This window comes from Myodes glareolus, chromosome 7, assembly GCF_982192425.1.
Source record: "Myodes glareolus chromosome 7, mMyoGla1.1, whole genome shotgun sequence".
NCBI classification, from domain to species: domain Eukaryota; kingdom Metazoa; phylum Chordata; class Mammalia; order Rodentia; family Cricetidae; genus Myodes; species Myodes glareolus.
Genome location: NC_142032.1, coordinates 92,364,867 through 92,388,480, shown reverse-complemented (window position 1 = coordinate 92,388,480; position 23,614 = coordinate 92,364,867). Strand labels below are relative to the sequence as shown.

The 23,614-nt window shown below is 45.7% G+C and overlaps 1 protein-coding gene across 1 annotated transcript in view; it reads right to left on the bottom strand.

Moving 5' to 3' along the window:
* The window catches only part of Dkk3 (dickkopf Wnt signaling pathway inhibitor 3), a 41,615-nt gene extending 34,320 nt beyond the window's left edge, over positions 1 to 7,295 (bottom strand). Inside the window, exon 1 of the mRNA XM_048460298.3 lies at positions 7,060 to 7,295. Within this exon, the coding sequence (XP_048316255.2) occupies positions 7,060 to 7,272 (213 nt within the window). The 5' untranslated portion in view covers positions 7,273 to 7,295. The remainder of the gene's footprint in view (positions 1 to 7,059) is intronic.
* Between the last annotated feature and the right edge of the window lie 16,319 nt (positions 7,296 to 23,614).

The window sequence follows — 23,614 nt, the reverse complement described above, 5'->3', positions numbered from 1 at the left end:
AAGTAAAATGGTTTCTTTCCATTGTAACTGAGGGGCAAATAAAGGGCCACCTTCTCGTTCCCTCTTTTGTAGGTGCAGAGAATGGTGACAGTGACAGGCCCCTGAGGGGCCTTTAGACAAGAATTCCAAACATTTTACATGGCCTTCAAGTCTCACGACCTCAGAAGGTAAAAGAGCTTGCTGAGCAAGCCTAAAGACCTGAGTTTGATCCCTAGAGCCCATATTGGATGTGGTGACTCCAAACTGCAATCCCAGGATGCTACAAGGGTATGGGAGGCAGAGACAGGAGACTCAGCCGGGAGCCCACAAAGCAGCAGCAGGTGGAAGGAGAGAACTGATTTCTGAAAATGTGTTCTCTGATCTGCTACACATTTACCATGGCTCACACATGCATGCATACATGCTCTCCCCTCAGATGGTAGGTACCCTTTCCCCTTCTGGCTTTTAATCTGCGTTCTATTGATCTTATTTACATTTGTGGCTTTGCCTCACCCGTGTCAATGCTTTTTTTTTTTAATATCACAGCCTTCTAGGAGATGCATGCTAATATCCCTATTTTTCAAATAGGGAAACTGAGTCTCACAGTGTCGAGAAGAATTCCAAGATGCCAGTGTAGCCTGGAGTTGAAATTTGAGTATGTTACCTTGCCCAGGCCCTGTGCCCTAACCTAGGGGTCACTTGCATTAAATTCCGATACAGTGAGCCAGCACCTCGGTCTCTCTGGCTACAAAAATGTGCTCAACCTTTGGAATCCTCAAATGTTAATGTCTCCAGTGAGGGAGGGACAGGCTGGGGAAGAAGTACCCCAACTCTCTTTCTTGTAAGACAAGTCTGCTTGTGGGCTGCAGTGGGATTAAATCCCAAGTGGTCAAGCCAGGGTCCTTTTCAAGGACCTTCACTGTTTTTCCTCCTTCCTGCTTTGTTTTTAATTCTGCAAGAGTGAATCCATGTTGCAGGGTCTGGTGTATGTGGGGAGAAGAAAAATTCCCTTCCCCATCCCATCTCTTGGTGGCCCTCAGTGGACCTTCTGTGGGATCAATAGATGGGTTCCTGGACCTACACCCGTCCTAGCCTGCAGTGGACCTTCTTTGGGATCAGTAGATGGGTTCCTGACCTATACCAGTTCTAGCCTGCAGTGGACCTTCTATGGGATCAGTAGATGGGTTCCTGGACCTATACCCATCCTAGCCTGCAGTGGACCTTCTTTGGGATCAGTAGATGGGTTCCTGACCTATACCAGTTCTAGCCTGCAGAGGACCTTCTATGGGATCAGTAGATGGGTTCCTGGACCTATACCCGTCCTTGTTCTCTGGAAACATTTATAGGTCCTTCTTTGGTGTCGGGCTTCTGAAGTCACGCCCTCAAATCTTCTGTCTTGTGAACCTCAGTGACACCTGTGTCACAGATAGCACATGTTTATATGTTTATACCCTGCTTTTCCTTCTGGGTTTGTCACATCTCCAGCCCTGGTGAGTGCGCAGGTGACAAAATGATCATCCACAGCTGCACAGCCACAGAGGCAGCCAGGCCATGGACTACAGAGCCTGTCAGACACTGTGTCTAGAAACTTCAAACGCAAGACCCAGTGGGGGTACTGGCTGAGGGGTGAAGAGATTCCCAATACTCCTATTTGGGCCACTTCGATTCTGGAAAACAAATCCTCAACAAGTGTTTTCCTGACAGAGACAATCACTTTGTCTATCCCTACTTCTCCCTCCCTCCCTCCCTTCCTCTCTCCCTTCTTCCTTCCTTCCTTCCTTCCTTCCTTCCTTCCTTCCTTCCTTTTTTTTTCCTTTTTCTCTTCTTGACAAGGTCTCATGTAGACTGGCGGCAAACCTACCATGCACCTAAGGCTAGCTTTTAACTCCCTTGTCTCTACCTGCTCAATGCTTCCATGAGCCACGGCACCCTGCTCTCATTCCCTAAAATACTGTAACACCCTTTGCCCACCTCCCCTGGCCAGAAGGCCAAGCTGCTGAGGACCAAGCACGCTGAACTAGAAGAGATCTGCGGTGCACACACAGTTCATTCAGCAGTCTTGGGCGCCAGCCAAGTCACAGTGTTGTGCTGACACTCCGAAGGAGGAACACTGCTGCATCATGGAACCTTCACGGCTTCCTTGGAATATTTTAGCCTTACTGATGTGTATGGCCACACATCTGGCACATTCACAGCAACCCCCATAGGAAAGGAGTTGTTCATGACCCTGTTAGAGGCAAAGAAAACAAGCCTAGCAGAGGTCATCGTATCAACTGGCAAATGGGAATGCTCAGATTAAAATTTAGGTCTTTCTGATTTCAAGTAGCACGCCTTTCCTAAACAGTCCAAGAGTCCCTTTCCCAGGGACTACACGTTTATGGGAAGAGTCTCACACAAACCAGTTTAAAGATGACTGTGGCCCTTCTCATGTGATGGTGTCTACCAGCAACTCAAGGATCTAAAGAAGAAAGGAAGGAGGTTTCAGGAAAAGAAGGCAGGGTTGAGTTGGTCCCAAAGGATGAGAGGATTTGGATAGAGAAGTTGAGAATGCAGCAGAGTTCAGAAGGAAAGCTGTAGCATCCTGAACAAGGCAGCGAGCCATGCTGTGAGCTGGAGCAGAGGGACCCTGCTGGGCACAGGAGAAAACACGTCTAAAGAGCATCTCTAACACAGATGCTGACCTGTTTTTCAACCAGAGACACTGAGGTCATTCAAAATCTTAAATAAATAAATACCTAGATCCCTTCCTAGATGTACCAAATTATCATTTCTAGAGGCAGGACTCCACACATCAGTGAGTTTTTTGGATAACTAGGAAGATTCCCTTCTCCTTCCCCTGCCCTCAGTTAAGAACCCCTGCACCAGGCAACTGGGAGCTACATAGGTTCTGTACTAGTTGAGAAATAATTTAGAGACTAGGGTAGGAAGAGACCGGAGTCAGAGAACTGGCCAGAATCAAGTCTGGAAGAAGGAGCCACCAGGTGGCAAAGGTTTCCTGTCAAGTCCAGAAGGACCCAGACAAGCACTGACTCACAACCAGCTGCCCCCAGCATCATCACAGGGTAGCATGGGGTGGGGGCGGACAAGGTGAGCTCAAGCCCCAGCTTTACCCCTCCCCCCAAATAACCACATACTCTTGGGCAAGACTCCAGGCCCCTCTAAACCACAGCTTGGACACGTGTTTCTTCAGAAGGTATGGGAATTAAGGAACTCCCCATCTGAGTGTGGATATGGCACCTGTTGCAGGGTTACTGACGGAAGCGACCTGAGTTGCTCTCCTTGCAGCATCCTGTAAGGAAGCAGTTGGTGAAGAAGCCAGCTTGGGAGAAGTGGGAAGGGCAGGCAGCCAACAGTGAGCACTGAAAAGCTCCCTTTATAACAAAGTGGAGAAGAAAGAAAAGAAACCAGGACTAGAGACAGGATGGATGGGCAAGAAACAACATATTTTTAAAGAACGGGACCTGGCTTGTTTAGCAAAGAGTAAGGTTTAGCTGGAAACAAGAAAAGCAAGGTACTGGAGAGGGTGTGTCCCGAAAAAGATAGTCTTAATGTTTTCTAAATGCCACTGGAATTGGAATTGTACAGTTTGGCTTTCAGATAGCTGGCAAGTCACCAAATCTCCAGGCTACCGTTTTCTGGGCAGTCTCTCTCAAACCCTGTTCCCTCTCTGCCAGTGGCTGTATGAGTGCAATGAGCTAAGGACTATTTAATGAAAGCCATAAATGAAAAGTAGTTTACCATGGAATCTTCAGCCACAGTGCTTTCTGCCACCAGCTAGAGAAACTGGAGCCCGAAGCAATAGTTGCTTCACGCCTGAAGAATGTGAACGTGGTTAAAAATGGCATTCGCAGCTCATCAAATGCACGTCTACTAAAAGAGCACAGTAGGAAAACTGAACAGATAAATTCAGGCTTGGTATTGGGAGTCTTCCTAGGACTCAGTGAGGTGATAAGATCCCTCTAAAATACACTGTTTACAGGCCAGGGAGTTGGTACATGGGCAAAGGCACTTGGCACCAAACCTGACGATCAGAGATCAATCTCCAGGACCCACATGGTGGGAAAAGAAAGCCAGTTCCCTAAATTGTTTTCTGACCTCCACATGTCTGCGGGGCACAGGTATTTACACACACACACACACACACACACACACACAAAACAAATGAATACATATAATAAAGCATCTCAAATATAGCAGTCACAGATGTGGCAACTTCAGCAGGGGAAAGAAGTGATTTTATTTTTAACATACACTTCTTAACCACGTGGAATCAAAAAAGAAGAGAACAGGAACATCTTAGATTGAGGCCATTGGAGGACTTGTTTTTTCTAAAGATAATCCTAGAAAATCAGCCACTTTGTCCCTTAAGATACAGCAGCAGCTTGAGGCAGCTGGAAGAAATAAAACGCCAGGAAGTTACTTGAAAGCAGATTCATGATGCAACTATGTAAACATCCACTGCCTGTGACTGGGTTCTCCCTCACCACCCCCCTCACCCCGCCCCGGAATAGCGGCTGAACAGCCACTACCCTGTGTTTATGACATCTAAGGGGATTTCTGGAAGTTTCTTTAAAAAAATGCCGGGCTGGTGAGATGGCTCAGAGAGGGTAAAGGTACATGCAACCTAAATTCAATCTCTGGAACCCACACAACCACACATGCACTGTGGCACACATGCCCATGTACATGCATGCACACACACACACACACACATACAGAGACACATACAATCATGCATATATAAAATAATAATAAATAAAAATAGAAGTTATTTTTAAAAAGCCAATAGTTACAATCTATTAAAACAATACACCTTTTTAAGACTGATTTTAATACTTTCTCCCCTCCTCTAGCATGTGAGACTCTACTGCTGAGCTACAGATGGGATTCACTGAGAGTCTATCAGATGCTGGTAAGCTTCGCTTCGCTGTTATTCACACTACTACTGTTTGCTTTCTTTTCTTTTCTTTTCTTTTTTTTTTTTTTGGTTTTGTAGCAGAGGGTCTCACTGTGTAGCCCAGGCTGGCTTTGGTCTCACTATTTAACCTAAGCTGGCCTCAGACCCATGGTCCTCCTGCATCAACCTCCCAAGGACTACAAGTATGTACCTACCACAAAGCCTGGCCACATTACCAGTATTACCATGAAAAAAAAATAACCATTATTTTCTGAGCCTCAACAATCTCCCATAATCCTTACAATGACCCTATGAGGAAGATGATAGTTTATATCTATCTGCTTTCCTTACACCAATATTTGACTAGGGAATTTGCTTTCTAGAATCTTCTCTCTGACCTAGAGGTGGGCATTTTCTCCACTTCAGACCCTGAGTCCCATCGCTAATAAATGGCAGTGCTGGGAACTGAAGAAGAGAAAGCTGGTCTCCACTGTCTATGATTTTGCCATGAGAGTACCCCCCTCATCCTGTCTCCACAGCCCACAAGGTCTCTCTAGGAAGATCACTGACTTGGGTTGATGCAATGATCAGTGTCTTGGGTTCTCACAGCCAATCTGCACAACTCAAGCAGAGATATGTCAGGAGGGGGAGAGAGTGGAGCCATGACAAAAATCTGTGGATATTTCCCATGTGTCTGATGGGGTCACAAACCGCACTGATGATTACAGAGGCTAACGAAGCAGGTCTCATCGAAAGCTGATACCAAAAAAGCCTGTTCTGAACCCTCTGAACTATGGCATTTCCCAGTGAGAGAACAAGGAGGTGACCGGTCTGTGTTCCTGGGAATCAGTGTGTGGGAGGGACAGTCCTACAGCCCAGGTAAGAACAGCAGAGTGGTCAAAGACTCCACGCAGTCTGCAGTTATGAAGTTGGGGGACACTGGACTCCAGCTGGTTGCCCTCAGCCTTCAGTCACTTTTCGTGCCAACTGTTCCATTAGCTCAGGAAACCCACAAGTCTCGGGACCCGGGCCTGTCTGGTAGGTATTCACATATGGCTGCTTATGCTACTGCCTCCCAATCCAGTGTTCCCTACAAACCACATCAGGTTGGCCAGGGGAATGGGAGGAAAAATATATCCAAACTACACAAGACTGAAGCGTCGACAGCAACCTATCCTAAAGGTTTCAGACTGCCGGAGGGGGTTACCAAGAAAAGGACAGCGGAGAGCCCAACCCACTTGTCTGGTTCACTGAAATCGACGGTTCCACTCCATTCCAGCCTGCCCTCAGGTGCCAACGACAGCTAGCCACACACTGGTCAAGAAGGCGCAGGAAGCTTTCAACATGGCTGGAGGCCATCTTAGGGGTCAGAGTGACGTCTTAGGGGTCAGAGCGTGGTGCCATCCAAAGTGCTGGCACTTGGAAGATGATGAGAAACCGAAATCTGCCTCTCATCGGCCAGGTGAGGGGAATTGTGTCTAATTCTCACCGGGAACTGAGGTTCAGGATGCTAAATGATTGACCAAATCCACCTATTGTTGAGGAGCAGAGAATCTGAAACTTGAACTCCAAAACACACTGGAGGTGTAGGTGAAGTGGGGTTTCCTCTCACACCCTCGTCCCCTACCTTCTGACCATCCCTGGGGCATGGACTTAGGCCTTACTCGAGTCTTCCCTTTCCACCCCTCAATAGACTGCCAGCAGAGTTCAAGACTTTTACCCCTTTTTCCCTCCCGACTGGCATCCTGACTGTATTTTGGGGACAATAGTACAGGCTCGACGCCCAAGGGACATGTTAGAACTTGGAGCTCCCTGCAGCTGCCTCTGCAAAGCCACTGCGCTGGGACACCAGAGTGGGTTCAACTTCAACTCTGCTCCTAATGGGGAAGAAAGCCAGCTACATACCCAAAGCCATCTGCAATACGGTGGCCCCAGCTCCCCAGGAAAGATTCAGCTAAGAATCCCTCAGTGAACAGAGTTGGATTCAGACCTTTGGGCAGGCAGGTAGAACCAGCTGAGAGTAAAGATCACCCTGCACGCCTGCTGGCAGGCCCTTTCCAGCTCTGCACAAAGTCAGGTCTTTGGCCAGTGCTGCGACCATCGCTGGAAACATTGCCTCCCCCAGGCCCACTCCCTACTTATCCTCCTACTTTACAAGCCGAGAGTCCTCGGTGTGCACCCACCTCCTCCACCGCGCTGCGCAGTTTGTGCTGCGTGTCTTCCATCAGCTCCTCCACCTCTCGGAACATCTCATTGAGCGTAGCTTCCTCCTGCGGGTAGCTGAGAGCCGGACCCGGCTCCATTGGAGTCCCCGTCGCCGTCGGGGCAGGAGCCGGGGCGGTGGGGACAGCCGCAGCCAGCAGCAGACACAGCAAAACGCCCCTGAGTCGCTGCATGTTTGTTCGGCGCTGGCCTCAGCCTGTGTGTCCCGGAACGCTATCAGAGACTGCAGGACCACCCCTCTGGCCCGCCCCGCCCCGCCGCTCTGCCCGCCCCCATATGAAGCGAGACCCAGCCCCCTCTCAGCCACAGGCCCTTCTGGGGATAGTGGGGTCCCGCAACCCGCTCCAGCCTGGATGCCCTCTACACCCCCCAATTCTAGTACCTAGGGGAAGCTCTACTTGCCACGCTGATGGAAATCCAGCTCCCGAACCAAGGAACCTAGGTCTCCTACGCTAACAGCAGACCTTCCCCATCTCTCCGGACCAGGGTCACCCTAGCTGGGCTACAGGTTCGAGTCCCGCCCCTTCCTTTATTAGTTCACAGTACAACTCTACTGTTGAGACTCCTTGGTGACCGACTCAGCCTCTTCCAGCCCCAAGCAGAGCTCGGCAGTGCCCAGGTCAGCCTTCTCTCCTCGCGATCCAAATACATGAAGTCCCCACCTCTATCTACCTAGGTGAGACCTAGCTGGGCTATCCCCACGACGGTGACCACCGAGCACCCACCTCGAATGGACAAAACTGAGCGGTCACACAGAGCAGTTGGAGAGGAATCAGTATCGCGCAAGGCACGGATGCAGCCGCGCTGGTAACCAGTGATCCTGCAACCTGCTCACCTCCCCCCGCCCCCCTCTCCCGACACACACAGCCCTCCACGCCCCTGGGGCGGTCGCACAGCCAGTTGCTCTCTCTGCCTTTCGAAGTCCTGGGAGACCCGCTCTGCGGGGATTCATCCTCTCCCGGGCGAAAGTCCAGGCTTCTGCCATCTCTGACAGCCTTGAGTCGCACCTTGCTGGCTTATTGAAGCCCGCCTGTGCCTTGGATGCAGTCCTAAAGGATGGAATCCCAGCCCCTCAGCCATCACAGACTGGTCTAGACATCTCCAGCCAGGAAATTTCACTTTTGGCCCAGAGAATGGGTCAACAGAATGTCAGCAAGTCCCTAGAGGGCGACATAGCAGAGTGGCTAAGACCGACAAGGCCCACCAAACTACAGTATAATGTATAGGCTATACTTGTATGTGTACGTCCTACTTAATATGCACGATGCATGAAGAGGGATCCGGGTGCAGAAATAGGCTGTGCCACTCTCTTAATGAGATTTCAACCTTGACTATTCTATTGGCAGCTATCTTCTCAGTGCCTAGGGGAAAAAAAAAGTGTTTTCAAAAACTTTTCTCCCAGTTCTTTGGTTTTCTAGTCCTGATTCTATCCCCCCTGCGCCCCCCCCCCCCCCCCCCCGTCCCTGACACTTCCCCCTCGAGGCATCTCTTGACCTTTCCCCTTTCTTCCTTGTGCTGGCTAGTGGCTTTTTTTCTTTTTTGTTTTTTTTTTTCCTGTCAATTTGACACAAACTAGAGCCACCCAGGAAAATGGAAACCTCAATTGAGAAACTCTCTCTATTGGATATATATATTATATATATATATATATATATATATATATATGGGATATTGGTCTGTGGATCTATCTGTGGGGCATTTTTTAAATTGCTAACTGATGTAGGAGGTCCCAGGTAATGCCAACCCTAGGCAGGTGGGCCTGGACTGTATAAGAAAAACAGCTGAGCAAGCCAGAGGAGGAAAAGCCAGTAAACCGCTTTCCTTCATCCTCTCCGCTTCAGTTCCTGACTCCAGATTCAGGCCCCTCCTGCCCAGGTTTCCTGTGATGGCGGAGGATAAACCCTTCCTCCTAACGTTGCTTTCAGTCACGATCTTCAGCACAGCCATAGGAAGCCAAAGGAGAGCACTCCCCGCTTCTCTTCTGGGGCGCCTAGCCCACTGTGCTCCCAGGCCGCTGGCTGGCTGGAGTCTTTTTGCCAGTCCCTTTCCCATCTACCCACCAGGAACCAGGCGCTCCTTTGTATCTGCAGGGCCTCAGGCCTATCCGTTTGACCCCTGGAAAATGAAGGGGTCATATCAAGAGCTGCTGGCACACCGGTACAGCGGCGTGGTCACGGAGCAAGCATTCCGTTCCAAATGCAGGCATTTACTCACTGCAGCCTTTGGAGGTTGGTGCTGCTACTTTGGGTCATTAAAAGCTGAAGGGCTAGACTTTCTCATAAGGGGAAATCTCAGCTCTGTGACCACCATCCTTTATAGAACTGTTTTGTTACTAACAAAACTATCACAAAAAGAAAAGAGACTACGCATGACTTAATTATAAGTTCTCAACCTGCCTAGCTCTGAGCCAGCCTAGGAACAGCTCCAGGGTGGCAGCAGAGGCACTGAGCAAGCCGTAGTGATGGGCACCGCCCCGTCCAGACATGGCCTTGGCTTCGAAAAGCTTGGATGAAGGCAAAGAAATCCAGTGGCTCTTGTTATTCTTTTGGCCCTTTAAGGGACAAGCCACGCCCACTCCCAGCTACCCCCCACCCCCACCCCTGCCCCGCTATCTTGGACTCACTCTTACTGTTCTCCTCTTGGGGTTGCTCGCATCTCCCCGTTTACCCCCCATCTCTGTCTCTTTCTCTCTCCCTCTCTCTCTCCTCCTGCTCTCCCTTTCCCCTTCCCCTTCATAACTCCCTGAATAAATATTTCAATCTCACTCTACATTTTGTGTCTGCCCACGTCTCTGTCTCCTGTCTGCCTGCCACAGGCCACTCAGGAACCGCCTGGATTTTTTAAAGTATAAAAGCTCTGGAGACAGGTAGAAGAGTCCCTATCTAGATGACTTTTGTGAGATGAGGGGTCTAGGGGCTGGAGCAGAGAGAGGACAGATCTGCACACACCTGTTATGTCTGGAGGAAGGAACTGTCTATAACTCCACAAGATCTATATCCACTAGGGCATCAGGGGACAGTAAGGAGTTAGTTAATTGTCTGCTGCTGGGATAAAATACTAAGGCCAAAGGCAGCTTAAGAAACGGGGTGGTTTATTCCGGCTTACAGTTCCCGGTGGGGGGGGGGGCATGATGGCAGAGTAGAAGCAGCAGGAATAGGAAGCTGAGAATTCACATCTTTAACTGCAAGCATGAAGCGGGGAGAGCGAACTGGAAGTAGGTGGGTATAAATATATCATCTCAAAGCCAGTCTCCAGTGACCTACTTCCTCCAAAAGTCGGCATCATCTAAACCACAGTATCACCAACTGGGGACCAAGTGTTCACATACCCAAGCCTGTGGGGGGCATCTCTCATTCAAACCACCACAGGGGGGTGTTGTTTGGTCTGTCTTCTTTCGGAGTGTTGGGAGCACTTCCTGGGATAATTAAATAGCACTCTGAAGTTCTCACACTTTTCTGAGAACCAGCTGTGGCATAAACATCTCATTTCATGGATGAAGAAGTGGCCCCAGCGTGGTTGTCACTCTCTAGAAACTTCCTAGAGAGTTAGAATCTGCAGGGCGGCTTTGCATCTCGCCATCCACCCATTGGAACCACGCGCGTAAGGGGGTCTGTAGGATGCTGCTCACCACAGCTCTGTCTGTGCTGGTGAGCATGCAAAGGCCACTTGCTGGCACTTTTCAGGAAGAGAGAGGATGAAATGGGGCTTTTATACACAGCACAATGCTGTGTGGCAGGAGAAATAGTGAGTGACATTTACAGGCAGCAGTGTTACTAAGTCTCAAGAACATCATGCAGAGTGGAGGAGGTAGTTTGCAGGATGAAATTCGTAGACTACTGTGTGTGCAAATTTTTAAAACACAAAATAATAGCAGATGTTATCGATGGACCCTCAAATATAGTAACAAATATAGGTATAATACAGGCACACACAGCCTGCTTCTGAGTGGGAGGCAGGGGAAAGCACACAGCAGGGTTTTTGCTTTTTTTAAAAAAAATGTTTCTAATATAGTCTCACTATGTGACAAAGGTGCTTTAATTCCTAATTCTCCTGCCTTCGCCCTCCAAACAAAAGGATTATAGGTGTGCACCACCGCACTTGGCTCTCTCTCCATTTCAAGCAAATTACGGTGAACGTAAGTTGGAACAAAATGGGTAGAGGTGCAGGTAGAGAAAATGTCTTCGGAAGCTGTTTTCATAGCTCAAATGAAAGAAAAGTGAGATTACACGTAACACCTGTCCCTGCAACCACCTTCAATCCATCCTAGCCTCCGGGACATGCCAAATAAACAGAAGCCTGTGAAGCCACAGCACAATGAAGAACAGGTAAGTAGACAAGCAAGGGTCGGGGACAAGGAGATGCTGGCCTCTGAATGGTCAAAGCTAACTCTTCATCAAGTACTTGAAGGACCACCGTCCTGCTCCACCTCACAGCGTTAGGGGTGGGGATTGGGTTGTGATTACAATGGTGACCTCCTCATTTGACTAAACCAGCGATGGACAGCTGAGCCAAGCTGGACCCGTTTCTTTCTCCCTTGAACTTGAGGCTGAAGAAACCATCCAAGTGAGGAAGAGGGGAACTCAAGTGAACTCACAAGCCTGAGGGAGAAGAGAGAGAGAGAGAGGAGGAAGAGACATCACCCTAGTTGTTGGCTCTGGTTTCTTATGAATCTTCCTGAAGTATGGCTGAGCAATCTGCCCTTACATATTCTTCAAGTCCTTGGGGGAATCGTTTCAGGATCCCCACAGATACTCAGCCCATTAGAAAAAAAAAGTGTTGTCTTTGCATATAACCTGTCCAATTTGATGTATATTTTATTCTCCTTTCTTCCTCCTGTTGTGGGAGTAACTTCCGCTGCCTCAACCAATAATCACTGAAGCAGGAGCCCACAGTGCAGCGGGGAGCGACTTCCGCTCCGTCAGCCAATAGCTGCTGAAATACCAGCCCACTGGGGCGTGGTATATTTCTCTCTTAAAAAGAGAAGCAGTTCCGGATAAGGCCCTCTTGGTTCCGGCTCTTGGTTCCGGTGCTTGCTCCTGGCTCCTGCTCCCGGCTCCTGCGACTAGGCTCCCTTCCTGACGGTTTATGGTGTATGTAAGTTTTACCCCTCAAAATAAATAACCCCTTAAAACATAACTGGTGTGGGATTGATTCGCCGATAATTGGCGCCCAGCGTTTGGTTTAAGAACCGCCCCACCCCCCCACCCCCAGCTCGGCCTCCCAGGATACACAGGTCCGGACAGTCTCTGCCGGCTTACTTTGCCCTGTTCGGCACGGATTTTTAAATTTCTCCTTGCAACGTGAGTCAAAGAGCTCACAGCGCAAGCTCCCTTTGAAGTTCCAGCAAGCTGTTTGAAACCCATAACTGATTAGGAGTGCTGAAAGCAGCTTGACCCTTAATCCCAGCACAGGGACACGGGGCCCAAAGCACTAGGCCTCTTTAGCAACAGCGCAGTGGCTGTGTCACGACCCTCTGCATCCGGTTGAACAGAGCAGCAGGGCCTTGTTTATTGCCTTGTTTATTGGCCACTAGAAGCTCTCTGACCTTTTGTGATCTGTGGATTTAACCTCTGGATTTGAGTGTATATATTCTAGAGTTTACTTCCTCAATCAACATCACTGCCACGTGGATTCAGGTGTGCCCCACCTCCTACTGGCAGGCAACGGTCATTACAGGTAAGATTTTTCTTTTCGGTTGAAAATAAATACATACATACATACATACAAGTACAATTTCCTTTGATTGAAAATGTCGGAAAATATTACTATCCAAAAGTTCAATGGTTTTTTCAGTTGCGCTATGGAGGATATTCTGAAGGATGTCTCAGATATTCCTCTTACTTTGTTATTCCTGGGATCTGTTGCTTTTCTGGTGTTTGGCTATTTTATAAGAAAGATACAGTCCTTACAGACTGAATCTACAATGCTGAGGGCAGAGATTAAAACCTTAAGAACAATTCAGACTGATACCAACCTCCTCAAAAAAGAGTTTGGAGATTTCAAGGAGGAAACTAGATCAGAGTTTGGAGTTTTCAAGCAGGAGACTAGATCAGAGTTTGGAGTTCTCAAGGAGGAGAATAGATCTTTGTTTGATATGACTCGGTCAACTGGCCAAAATATCAAGAAGGTACAGTCTGATATTGCTTCTTTAGAAGGGAGCGTCACTGCCCTGGAGGAGGGGACAACCAAAATGACGCATAACCTCCAGTCCATGACTGTAAGTGCTGAAACATTAGCTGAGAGGATTATAACCATTGAATGTGAAAATCGGACTTTATCAAAAGGGTATGATAGATTAATTGACAGGATTTCCATACAAGAAGGCACAGTACATGCCATGAGGATTATGTCCAAGGAGGATATCGTGTCTCTGACGGACAAGCTCCATGCCTTAGAATCGTTAATGAAGGCTTTGGAGCATAATACTGGACAGGAGATTCAGGACTTACAGAAGGCAATGGTGAGCAGATTTAATAAGATTGAGGAAATCATAGACTCTGATGAACAGGAGCAAAAGGTAGAAAGGCAACCTTCACCTCAAAAAACTCTCAGTCTACATAGAGTTATACCTGCCTTTCCAGTAATAACATCAGAAAAGATAACTGGCTCCAAAAACCCTAAGGTCGTTAAAGAACATACATGGGAGCCTATACGTATGAATGATCTGAAAGAATTTAAACAAGCCATTGTGAATTATGGACTACATTCATCCTTTGTTAGGGAGATGTTAAAATCCTGGGCTCTGAGCAACAGGGCCACCCCTCAAGATTGGAACCAGCTCACATCAGCTGTCCTTGAGAACGGACCTTTATGGCATTTCAAATGCCTGTTCAAACAAGAGGCCAGACTTTTACAACAACAAGAATCAGCGAAAGGAATTGAGGTTTCTCTAGATCAAATTCTAGGGGAAGGACCTTACTCTGATCCTCAGGAACAAGCTCTTTATGATGAAAACATTTTATCCATATGTGCTACAGCAGCTCTAAGGGCCTGGGACAGGGTTCAAGACTCAGGTCAGAGAGTAGAATCATATGTCAGGGTCAAACAGGGTCAGAGAGAACCCTTTAGTGACTTTTTGCAACGACTAACTAAGGCTGTACAAATAGGGATACCTGATCCAGAAGCAAGAAATATAGTAATTGAGTCTTTGGCTTATGAGAATGCCAATGTAGAATGCAAAAGGATCCTGGGGCCTTTAAAGCTCAGATCAGCGCCTTTGGACGAATGGGTTTTACATACAATGAATGTTGATACATTTGATTATGGCAATGAAACATGGGTACAAGAAGCAATTTCCAAAGGTAAAAGGAGACATCAGATTACAAAATGCTTTCATTGTGGCAAAATGGGACACATGAAAAGGGACTGCAGACAATGGAAGTCCAGGAATAATGCCTCTTCTAGGAATAACAGGAATAGGAGGACTCAGCCTTCAGGTTTATGTAGGAGATGTGGAAAGGGCAGGCATTGGACGAATGAGTGTAGGTCAACAAGAGATAAACAGGGCAACCCGTTGCCATCGGGAAACTCAATAGGGGGCCTCTCGAAGGCCCCCATGGCAAATGTGGTCCAGTCATTTCCGATCACTGCAGAGAACATGCCTCTTCAGGGAAATTAGAATGCCCCATGCCTGCTGTTAAAAGCAATAACGGCCTGAAGGATGAGTTAAATGTGGTGAATGAATCAAGAAATCTAAGAGGACAAAGTAAACGAATATTCTGGCAGACTTCTATAAATGAACAAAGGCCACAGCTAAGAGTGTGTGTAAATGGCAAACTTATTACTGGCTTACTGGACACAGGTGCGGATGTAAGTATCATTACACCAGAGTCTTGGCATCTGCATTGGCCTCTTCAGGAGGTAGATATTCAGTTCTTAGGAATTGGAACCCTATCTCGAGTAAGACAAAGCACGAGATGGGTCAACTGTATAGGTCCAGACGGACAAATAGGAAAACTAAGGCCATATGTAGCAAATATTGCAGTGAATTTATGGGGCCGTGACCTATTGCAGCAATGGAATACCCAAATTAACATTCCTGCTGCTTCCAGAGCCCATATTTCTGAGGACAATATTACAAGATATTACAGATGGCGGAAACCAGCCATTAGAGCTATACAAGAACACAACACAATTGATGGCCCTTCAGAGGTACCAACAGCCATGCCTCTACAATGGTTGACTGAGAAACCAATATGGACTAAACAGTGGCCTTTAGCTGAGGAAAAGTTACAGGCTTTAGAACAGCTGGTACAAGAGCAATTAGATGCTGGACATATAGAAGAATCTACCAGCCCTTGGAACTCTCCTGTGTTTGTTGTTAAGAAAAAATCTGGTAAATGGAGAATGGTGACAGATCTTAGAGCTATCAACAAGGTTATTCAACCTATGGGCCCTCTGCAATCTGGAATTCCTCTGCCCTCCCTGTTACCAAAGGGATGGCCTCTTATAGTTATTGATCTGAAAGATTGTTTCTTCACTATACCATTACAAGAAAAAGATAGAGAAAAGTTTGCCTTCACAGTGCCTACCTATAATAACTCTCAGCCTGCAAGGAGGTACCAGTGGACCGTCCTCCCACAGGGAATGTTGAACTCTCCCACCCTGTGCCAATATTTTGTAAGCCAACCATTGAAAATTATACGCAAACAATTTCCTAAGTCCATAATATACCACTATATGGATGATATCCTGATATCTGATCAAAACAAAGATACCATAGAAAGGCTGTTTGAAGAAGTAAAACTAGTATTATCTAAATGGGGATTGCAAATTGCTCCTGAAAAAATTCAGAGAGGAGATTCTGTTAATTATTTAGGTTATAAAATAGGCTTACAAAGAATTAAGACTCAAAAGGCACAAATCAGGAGAGACCGGTTACGAATGCTTAACGACTTTCAAAGATTATTAGGAGACATTTCCAGTCTACGACCAGCTGTTGGGATAACACCTGATCTAATAATTCATTTAAACAAAACCTTAGATGGTGACAAAGATTTGAATAGTCCCAGAGAGTTAACAGCTGAAGCAGAAAAGGAACTGATGATGGTTGAGGAAAAATTACAGGAGGCACATGTAGATAGGGTGGATCAAAATTTTAGTTGCGTTCTAGTTATATTGCCTTCCAGAATTTCTCCTACAGGAATTTTAATGCAGAGGGAAGATACTATTTTAGAATGGATTTTTTTACCACACAAACCAAGTAAAAAATTAAAAACTTATGTGGAAAAAGTCTCTGAATTGATTATAAAAGGAAAATTGAGACTTCGTCAATTAGCAGGTATAGACCCATCAGAAATTATAGTGCCTTTCACTGCTGATGAGATAAAAAAGTTGTGGGAAGACAATGAACCATGGCAAAGAGCTTGTGCTAATTTTTTGGGAGAAATCAATAACAATTACCCAAAAAGCAAGAGACTTAACTTTATAAAGAGAACTTCTTGGATCCTCCCTCGAATTGTCCGTGATGCTCCAATAACCGGAGCCCATACATTTTATACCGATGCTAATAAATCAGGGAAAGCAGGTTACAAATCAGAAGAATTGAGTAAAGTGGAACAAAGTCCTTATGATTCTGTCCAGAAAGCAGAATTATATGCCATCCTTATGGTGCTTAGGGATTTTAAAGAACCTCTTAATATAATTACTGACTCACAATATGCAGAAAGAGTTATTTTGCATATTGAAACTGCTGAATTTATACCTGATGATACAGAACTGACCTCATTGTTTATCCAGGTACAAGACATGATCAGAAACAGGCTCTGCCCTATGTATATAACGCATATCCGATCCCATACAGGTCTGCCAGGTCCTCTAGCACAAGGTAATGCAGATATTGATCAATTATTGATTGGTAGTGTGCTGGAGGCATCTGAATTTCATAAAAAACATCATGTCAATAGCAAAGGCTTGAAAAAAGAGTTTTCTATTACATGGCAACAAGCTAAGGAGATTGTAAAGAAATGTCCTACTTGCTCTTTTTATAACCAAACACCATTGCCTGCAGGGACTAATCCAAAGGGTATTAAAAGGAATGAAATTTGGCAGATGGATGTGTTTCACTTTCCAGAATTTGGCAAGTTAAAATATGTACATCACACCATTGACACTTATTCAGGCTTTCAGTGGGCAACCGCTTTAAGCTCAGAAAAAGCTGACTCAGTAATCACACATTTATTAGAAGTTATGGCCATTATGGGTATACCTGCACAAATAAAAACAGATAATGGTCCAGCTTATGTATCTAGGAAAATGAAACGATTTTTTGCTTATTATAATATTAAGCATGTTACAGGTATACCATACAATCCTACAGGTCAAGCAGTTATAGAAAGATCAAATCGTACTATAAAGGATATGCTAAACAAACAGAAAGGGACGAAAGATACCCCCAGAAATAGATTGCATAATGCTTTATTAACCTTGAATTTTCTTAATGCTAATGAGAAAGGAACAACAGCAGCAGAGAGGCATTGGATAATGGAAAAAACTTCTGAACTAAACCAACCTGTTTATTTCAAAGACGTGCTGACCTCTCAATGGAGGCCAGGAGATGTGCTACGTTGGGGAAGGGGTTTTGCTCTTGTTTCCACAGGAGAAGAAAAATTGTGGATACCATCAAAATTAATAAAGGTTCGATTTGAAGAGGAGAAACCTCTTGGAAAGGAGAAATGACAGCTCATCCACAATGATGATATTCATATAGTTGGTAAGAAAAACGTATAGAATGGGGGCAGGGTTCTGTTCTTATCTCCACAGGAAAACACTGATTTTTGAAAAGTTCAAGGGACCCTGGATATCTGAATACTGACAGATGGAAAATAATGGCCCAATAAGGACTATCAAGAAAACTGAATAGGTTCTGTAAGTAAAATATACTAAATCATATTTCTAAATCTATAGAGCTGGTTTTAGAGTTGGACTCTGGCTCAGTCCCTCTCTAATTCCAAGCCTGTTGTTAAAAGAAAAACCCAGAGTTTCTGGAGTCTCTGTCTCATGTCAAGAGCCATGATATGAGACAGAAAGGAATATGAGTTTAGAAAACATCTTTACTTTTCTTCATATCTATCATACCTTTCATTAAATATATCTATCATGTCTTTTATTGAATATATGTATGTCTGTATATGTCTATATGATTAATATATGATTATATATTATTATTATCATATAATATATGATATTAATATATGATTAATATATATGATTAATGTTTAAGTTTTCCACAATGAACAATAAGTTTTTCCTGCAGTGACATTTGAAGTTTCCAGGAAGAAGATGGGGCCCCATAACAACAACTCCACCTGGTTGATATGACATCATGATACTGATAGCGCTACTACAAGACCTGTTTTGAGTACCAGCTGCACAAGACGATTCCAACGTGGTTAGCTGAAATGATGCACATCTTGTACAACATTCTGGCCAGTCCTCCACAAAATACTCAGAGACTATTTGCAATTTTAAAAGACATTGATCTTGAAATTTAACCATCATTTTGCTTTCACAGGATCCCCCAGAAAGAACGTCGCCCCCATGACAGCTGGAAGTAATTCTAGAGAACGACGTCCCCTCTCCCAGTAAAGTTTGTCCTTGGGTTTAGGGACATCATTTAGGGGTTGGTTATAATTAGTATAGGGTTGAGGGTTGGGGGAGGAATTTTTATAAGTGCAGGAATCCAAAAAAAAAAAAAAAAGAGGGATAATTGGATTATGGGATAATAGCTTTGTACTTGTGAGTTATTGTTTTTAGACAAATATATTGGTATTGATTCTTATATATTGATACAAACTTAAATTATGTTGACTATTTTAGGCATGCATGCTTCTACCTCTGTTTAAAATATTTTTATGTATTGACATATATATATTGTATTGATATATGTATATTTTACCATATTGCATTGTACACTTCTACCTCTGATTAAGATACTTATATATTGTTTATGTATTGATATATATATTTACCATATTGAAATGTATACTTGCACATTGTTTATACTTGGAGGTCATATTGTCCCCATTTATTGCACAGTTGTTTACTATTTCAGTCTTTAAGTTAGATAGATATTGAGAATAATATAGATCAATAGTCATCTAAGTTTGTCATTTATAATTAGACTAATCAGGTTCTTTAGATACATAGAGATTATATTCAGTATAGATAGATAATCTTCAACCTCTTCAAAGAGCTGTAGAAAATGGCCTTTAATCTAACTCAGAGTTCTGTGGTAGGGAGACACAATCCTTCCTGGCAACACTGATCTATTCCCGAGAGAATGTTGAGCACCAAAGACACTCCACCTGGAGCCTTTCTTCTTGGTAGAACTGGCCTTTGGGTAAAGAAATGCCCATACCTCAACTACTGACAGAGTTGCAGAGTATCCGTAAATGGATAAAACAGGACTGTCATATCCTGCCAAGACAGGATAAGATAGTTTTGAAAAGTTCCTTGCCTTTGAAAATGGTATGTCAGTTACGTTAGGCCTTAGCCAAAGTTGGTTGCTTCAACGCTGCAAACGTGATTTTGGGTGATTGCCCAGGTAGCCAGTTGTCTCTGTGATTTGTTACATGTTCTGGAAGTTTGATTGCACTTCCTAATTACTTAGGTAACATTATTTCCCTTCTCAGATCTTTGATGGGATTGAAGATTATATAAACGTAGTTACTTTCCTTTTATGATGTGGCCAAGTTATTTCTTATACAAGACTTAAGCTAGTTAGAATAGGATATTTGTATTTATTGTATATAATTGTGTAGGTTTGTACTTACTGTATATAATTTCGTAGTAGGCTTAGAACTCTCTTACTTAAACAAAAGGGGGAGGTGTTGTGGGAGTAACTTCCGCTGCCTCAACCAATAATCACTGAAGCAGGAGCCCACAGTGCAGCGGGGAGCGACTTCCGCTCCGTCAGCCAATAGCTGCTGAAATACCAGCCCACTGGGGCGTGGTATATTTCTCTCTTAAAAAGAGAAGCAGTTCCGGATAAGGCCCTCTTGGTTCCGGCTCTTGGTTCCGGTGCTTGCTCCTGGCTCCTGCTCCCGGCTCCTGCGACTAGGCTCCCTTCCTGACGGTTTATGGTGTATGTAAGTTTTACCCCTCAAAATAAATAACCCCTTAAAACATAACTGGTGTGGGATTGATTCGCCGATATCCTCCCCTTTCATTTATTTACTTACTTGAGACTTGGTCTCATGTAACCAAGACTTCCAATTCACTAAGTGGCCAAAGGGGACCTGAAGTCTTTCATCCTCCCAAGCGCCAGGCTTACAAGTGTGAGCCACTGTGCCGGGCTTGCTTTCTTCCATTTTAGTGAAATGGTTCTCCTCAAGGTAGTCTAACATCACAGGCGTTCACGCCCCCCTTGAGATTGCTCGAGCTGAGCAGGGACACACCACCAGGAGTGATTTGCTTCCCCTCGATTAGCCGGCCTGTGCTTGGCAATGCCAGTCACACCGTTTCCCGGAGCCGTCCCAGAGCCTGCCTGTAGCATACAATTGTTCAGAAGAAACTGGTGCCAAGATTTTTCTGAATGGAAACTCCATCTGCCCTTGGAAAGATGGAAAGAGTGTCCACATGGACTCAGGGTTTCCATGAGCAACAGCCACCGAATATCCAAAATACATGTTCCTTTTGCCAAATTTCCGTGGGCGGGTACAAAGGAGACCCAGAGGACCATATTCCTGGCCACCACCCTTGCAGCACAGCGCAGGAGGGAGGGCCTGGAGGCCGCTTGCCTTGTGCCTTTGGCTAGCAGGTGGATCAGTGTACTCTGCGTATTCTTGCATGTGTCTGAAATGGAGGATGATTAACAGGCAGGAGGAGTCTTTTGGTGGAACTAGTCCACAAAAAGAAACGTGGCGGAGTGGGATAGCAAATACTTGGATTATTATAAGATACATTTTTCCAAGCCAAGCAGCCTGCTTTGACCATAGGGAGCAGGCCTATAGTGTCCCATTAGAGAAGCAGGTTGGGAGAAGCAATGGATGCTCCTTTGTGACTCCAGCTACTCCCTCCTGCCCTTCCCAGACAGTAGTATGCAAGTCTACCCTAATTGCTCAGGATCTCAGAGGTGAGGTGCCCATCCGCAGACTATGGAGGAAGGAGCTTTTCCACAGACTACGGGGAAGCCATTGTCCATGCTGGGCGAAGACTTCCTGGTGTGGCTACTTAGAGATCACCACACTGCTGCAAGTAACCTCTCCCCCTGCTCTGTAAAGACACCCGGTGACCACACTGGTTTCCTCAGGGTGAGTTTTGGTGGAACCCTGCTTTAGTTTGTCATTAGGGCCTTACAAGGAGAGGACAGACATAGTTCAGATCTCTAGAGGAAGGGATATTCGAAGCTCCTATCATCCCAGAACTATGGAGGAAGATAGGTTAACAGTGTGTTTACCTAGTCCCCTCCACTCCACTGCTTGGGGGCTGAATGATGTCTTTATTTCTTCTCTAGGACAGTTTGTCTGTCTAGTCTGTTTGTTCAAATGCTGGATGAGCTTAAACATTTAATTGGAACAATGAATATGGACCATATCACTTATATAGATATTTAAGAAAAATCCAGATGCCCAGTTGCTGTGTAGAGGTACAGATTCTGTAGTTGTGACATGGGGCTTCCTTCATGTTGTGGTCCAATCTGGCCCTGCAGACCCTAAGGGCTCCCTTCATGTTGTGGTCCAATCTGGCGCTGCAGACCCCAAGGGCTCCCTTCATGTTGTGGTCCAATCTGGCCCCGCAGACCACAGGGACACATCCCTGCAAGACATCCTATTATCCTGGCCTCAGCCCAAGCTCTCCCACCCTCCCTTCAGGTTCTTGTCCACATCCAGAGCTACCCTTCCTCCTGATGTGCTTGCAAACTGCTGGAGAAGTGGGAAGAGGGATGGACTGAGGGTCTAATGGTACTGGGTCCAGATTCTTCAAGGACTGGATGCTTCCAGGGGTTCTCTGGCAGACGAGCAGATAGGTACCCATCAGCCAGGCTCCTAGCCCTCCCAGGTATCACTCCCATTGCCAGGGAAGCCTCTGGGGAAAGCTTGTGCAGCTAAGAATCAATCTTGTCTTCTGATCAAGCACTGCTACCATCACCGGGACGGCAGGGCCTTCCTGAAGCTATTGAGGCAGGACTCGCCAGCTACTGTTCACCTGGTAGATGTTTCCAGAAAAGTGGGCATGGCTCCTGTGGGTTTTGTGACCATAAGATCCTTGACAGACAGCAGTTAGAAGGAACAAACCCTTACACTGTCCACACGACAACATAGACACATCTCAGGTGCATTATACTAAGAGGAAAAAAAAGCTATATTTGAAGAAGCAGGTTCCATTTGAATGTTCTAGAAAAGTACAACTCTTGGGCCTGCACGCAGATCCCTGTTTCAGAGGTTGAGTGAGGAGGACTTGTAGATGAAACTGGAACACACTGGAAGATGCTGTGCCTCGGTCTTGGTGGTAGGCATGTGACTTTGGAACCTACATACTGACAGTCGTGGCACTGGACACTGGTTTTATGGATGTGGGTTTGTGGTGGCTAGCTTTAATTGTTAAATGACACAACCTAGAATTATGTGGGAGGCAGGTCTCGGACCATGAAAGGGCAGGGCGGTCTTGATCTCATTAATCAAGCCCGGAAGACCTGCCTACTGCAGGTAGCACCTTTCCATAGGCAGGGGTCCTGGACCGAACGAAACAGAGAAAGCTAATTGAACACTAGCATGTACATGTGAGTTCATTACTCTGCCCTCCAAATCATGGATGTAAAGTGACTAGCTATTCAGGTTCTAGCCGCTTTGAACGCCCTAGATACGGTGATGGTGGACCGTAACCTGGAATCGTCAATCAAATAAATCCTTTATCCTGTAACTTGCTTTTGTTGGGGGGTATTTTGTCACAGACAGGAAACAAACCTAAGGCAAAGTGTGTGTGTGTGTGTGTGTGTGTGTGTGACAGAGAGAGCTTGCACCAAATGGTTCTTTTTCCCCCCGGATGACTTTCAGACACATACAGTGCCACAGATAATAACAGGGCAAGCATCATTCAGCTCCCCAGGAGGCCTTCTGAAAAAAGGGCTTGGAAGCTAGGCCTCAGGTGGTATTGTGCAAACTTTTCTAGAATCATAATCATGGATAAGTCAGTATAATCCTAAAATGTTCTTACTTTTAAAAAAATATGGTTTCTCCTCTGATACGAAGATTAACAAAAGCCTCATGGTTAGACTCAAACTGACCGAGGATAGAGCCCTGGTTTACAGGTGTTCGCTACTATGCTTGCTGCTTTTTTTTTAAACATGGATGCCAGGGATCAAACTCAGGTCCTTATACTTACAAAGCTTCCTCCACAGGGTCATTTCCCCAGTCCCTAATATTACAAAGCAACCAGAGAAGCATGGCCCAAGGTAACGAGGCTTCCTCTTCTCCCTAGGTGACCTGGCAGTTCTTCCCACTTCTCTGAGCTCTGTTGGCCTCCTTTATAAAAGAAGGGCAGGAACTCAATCTCCCTCCTGGGTCTGTTGTAAGA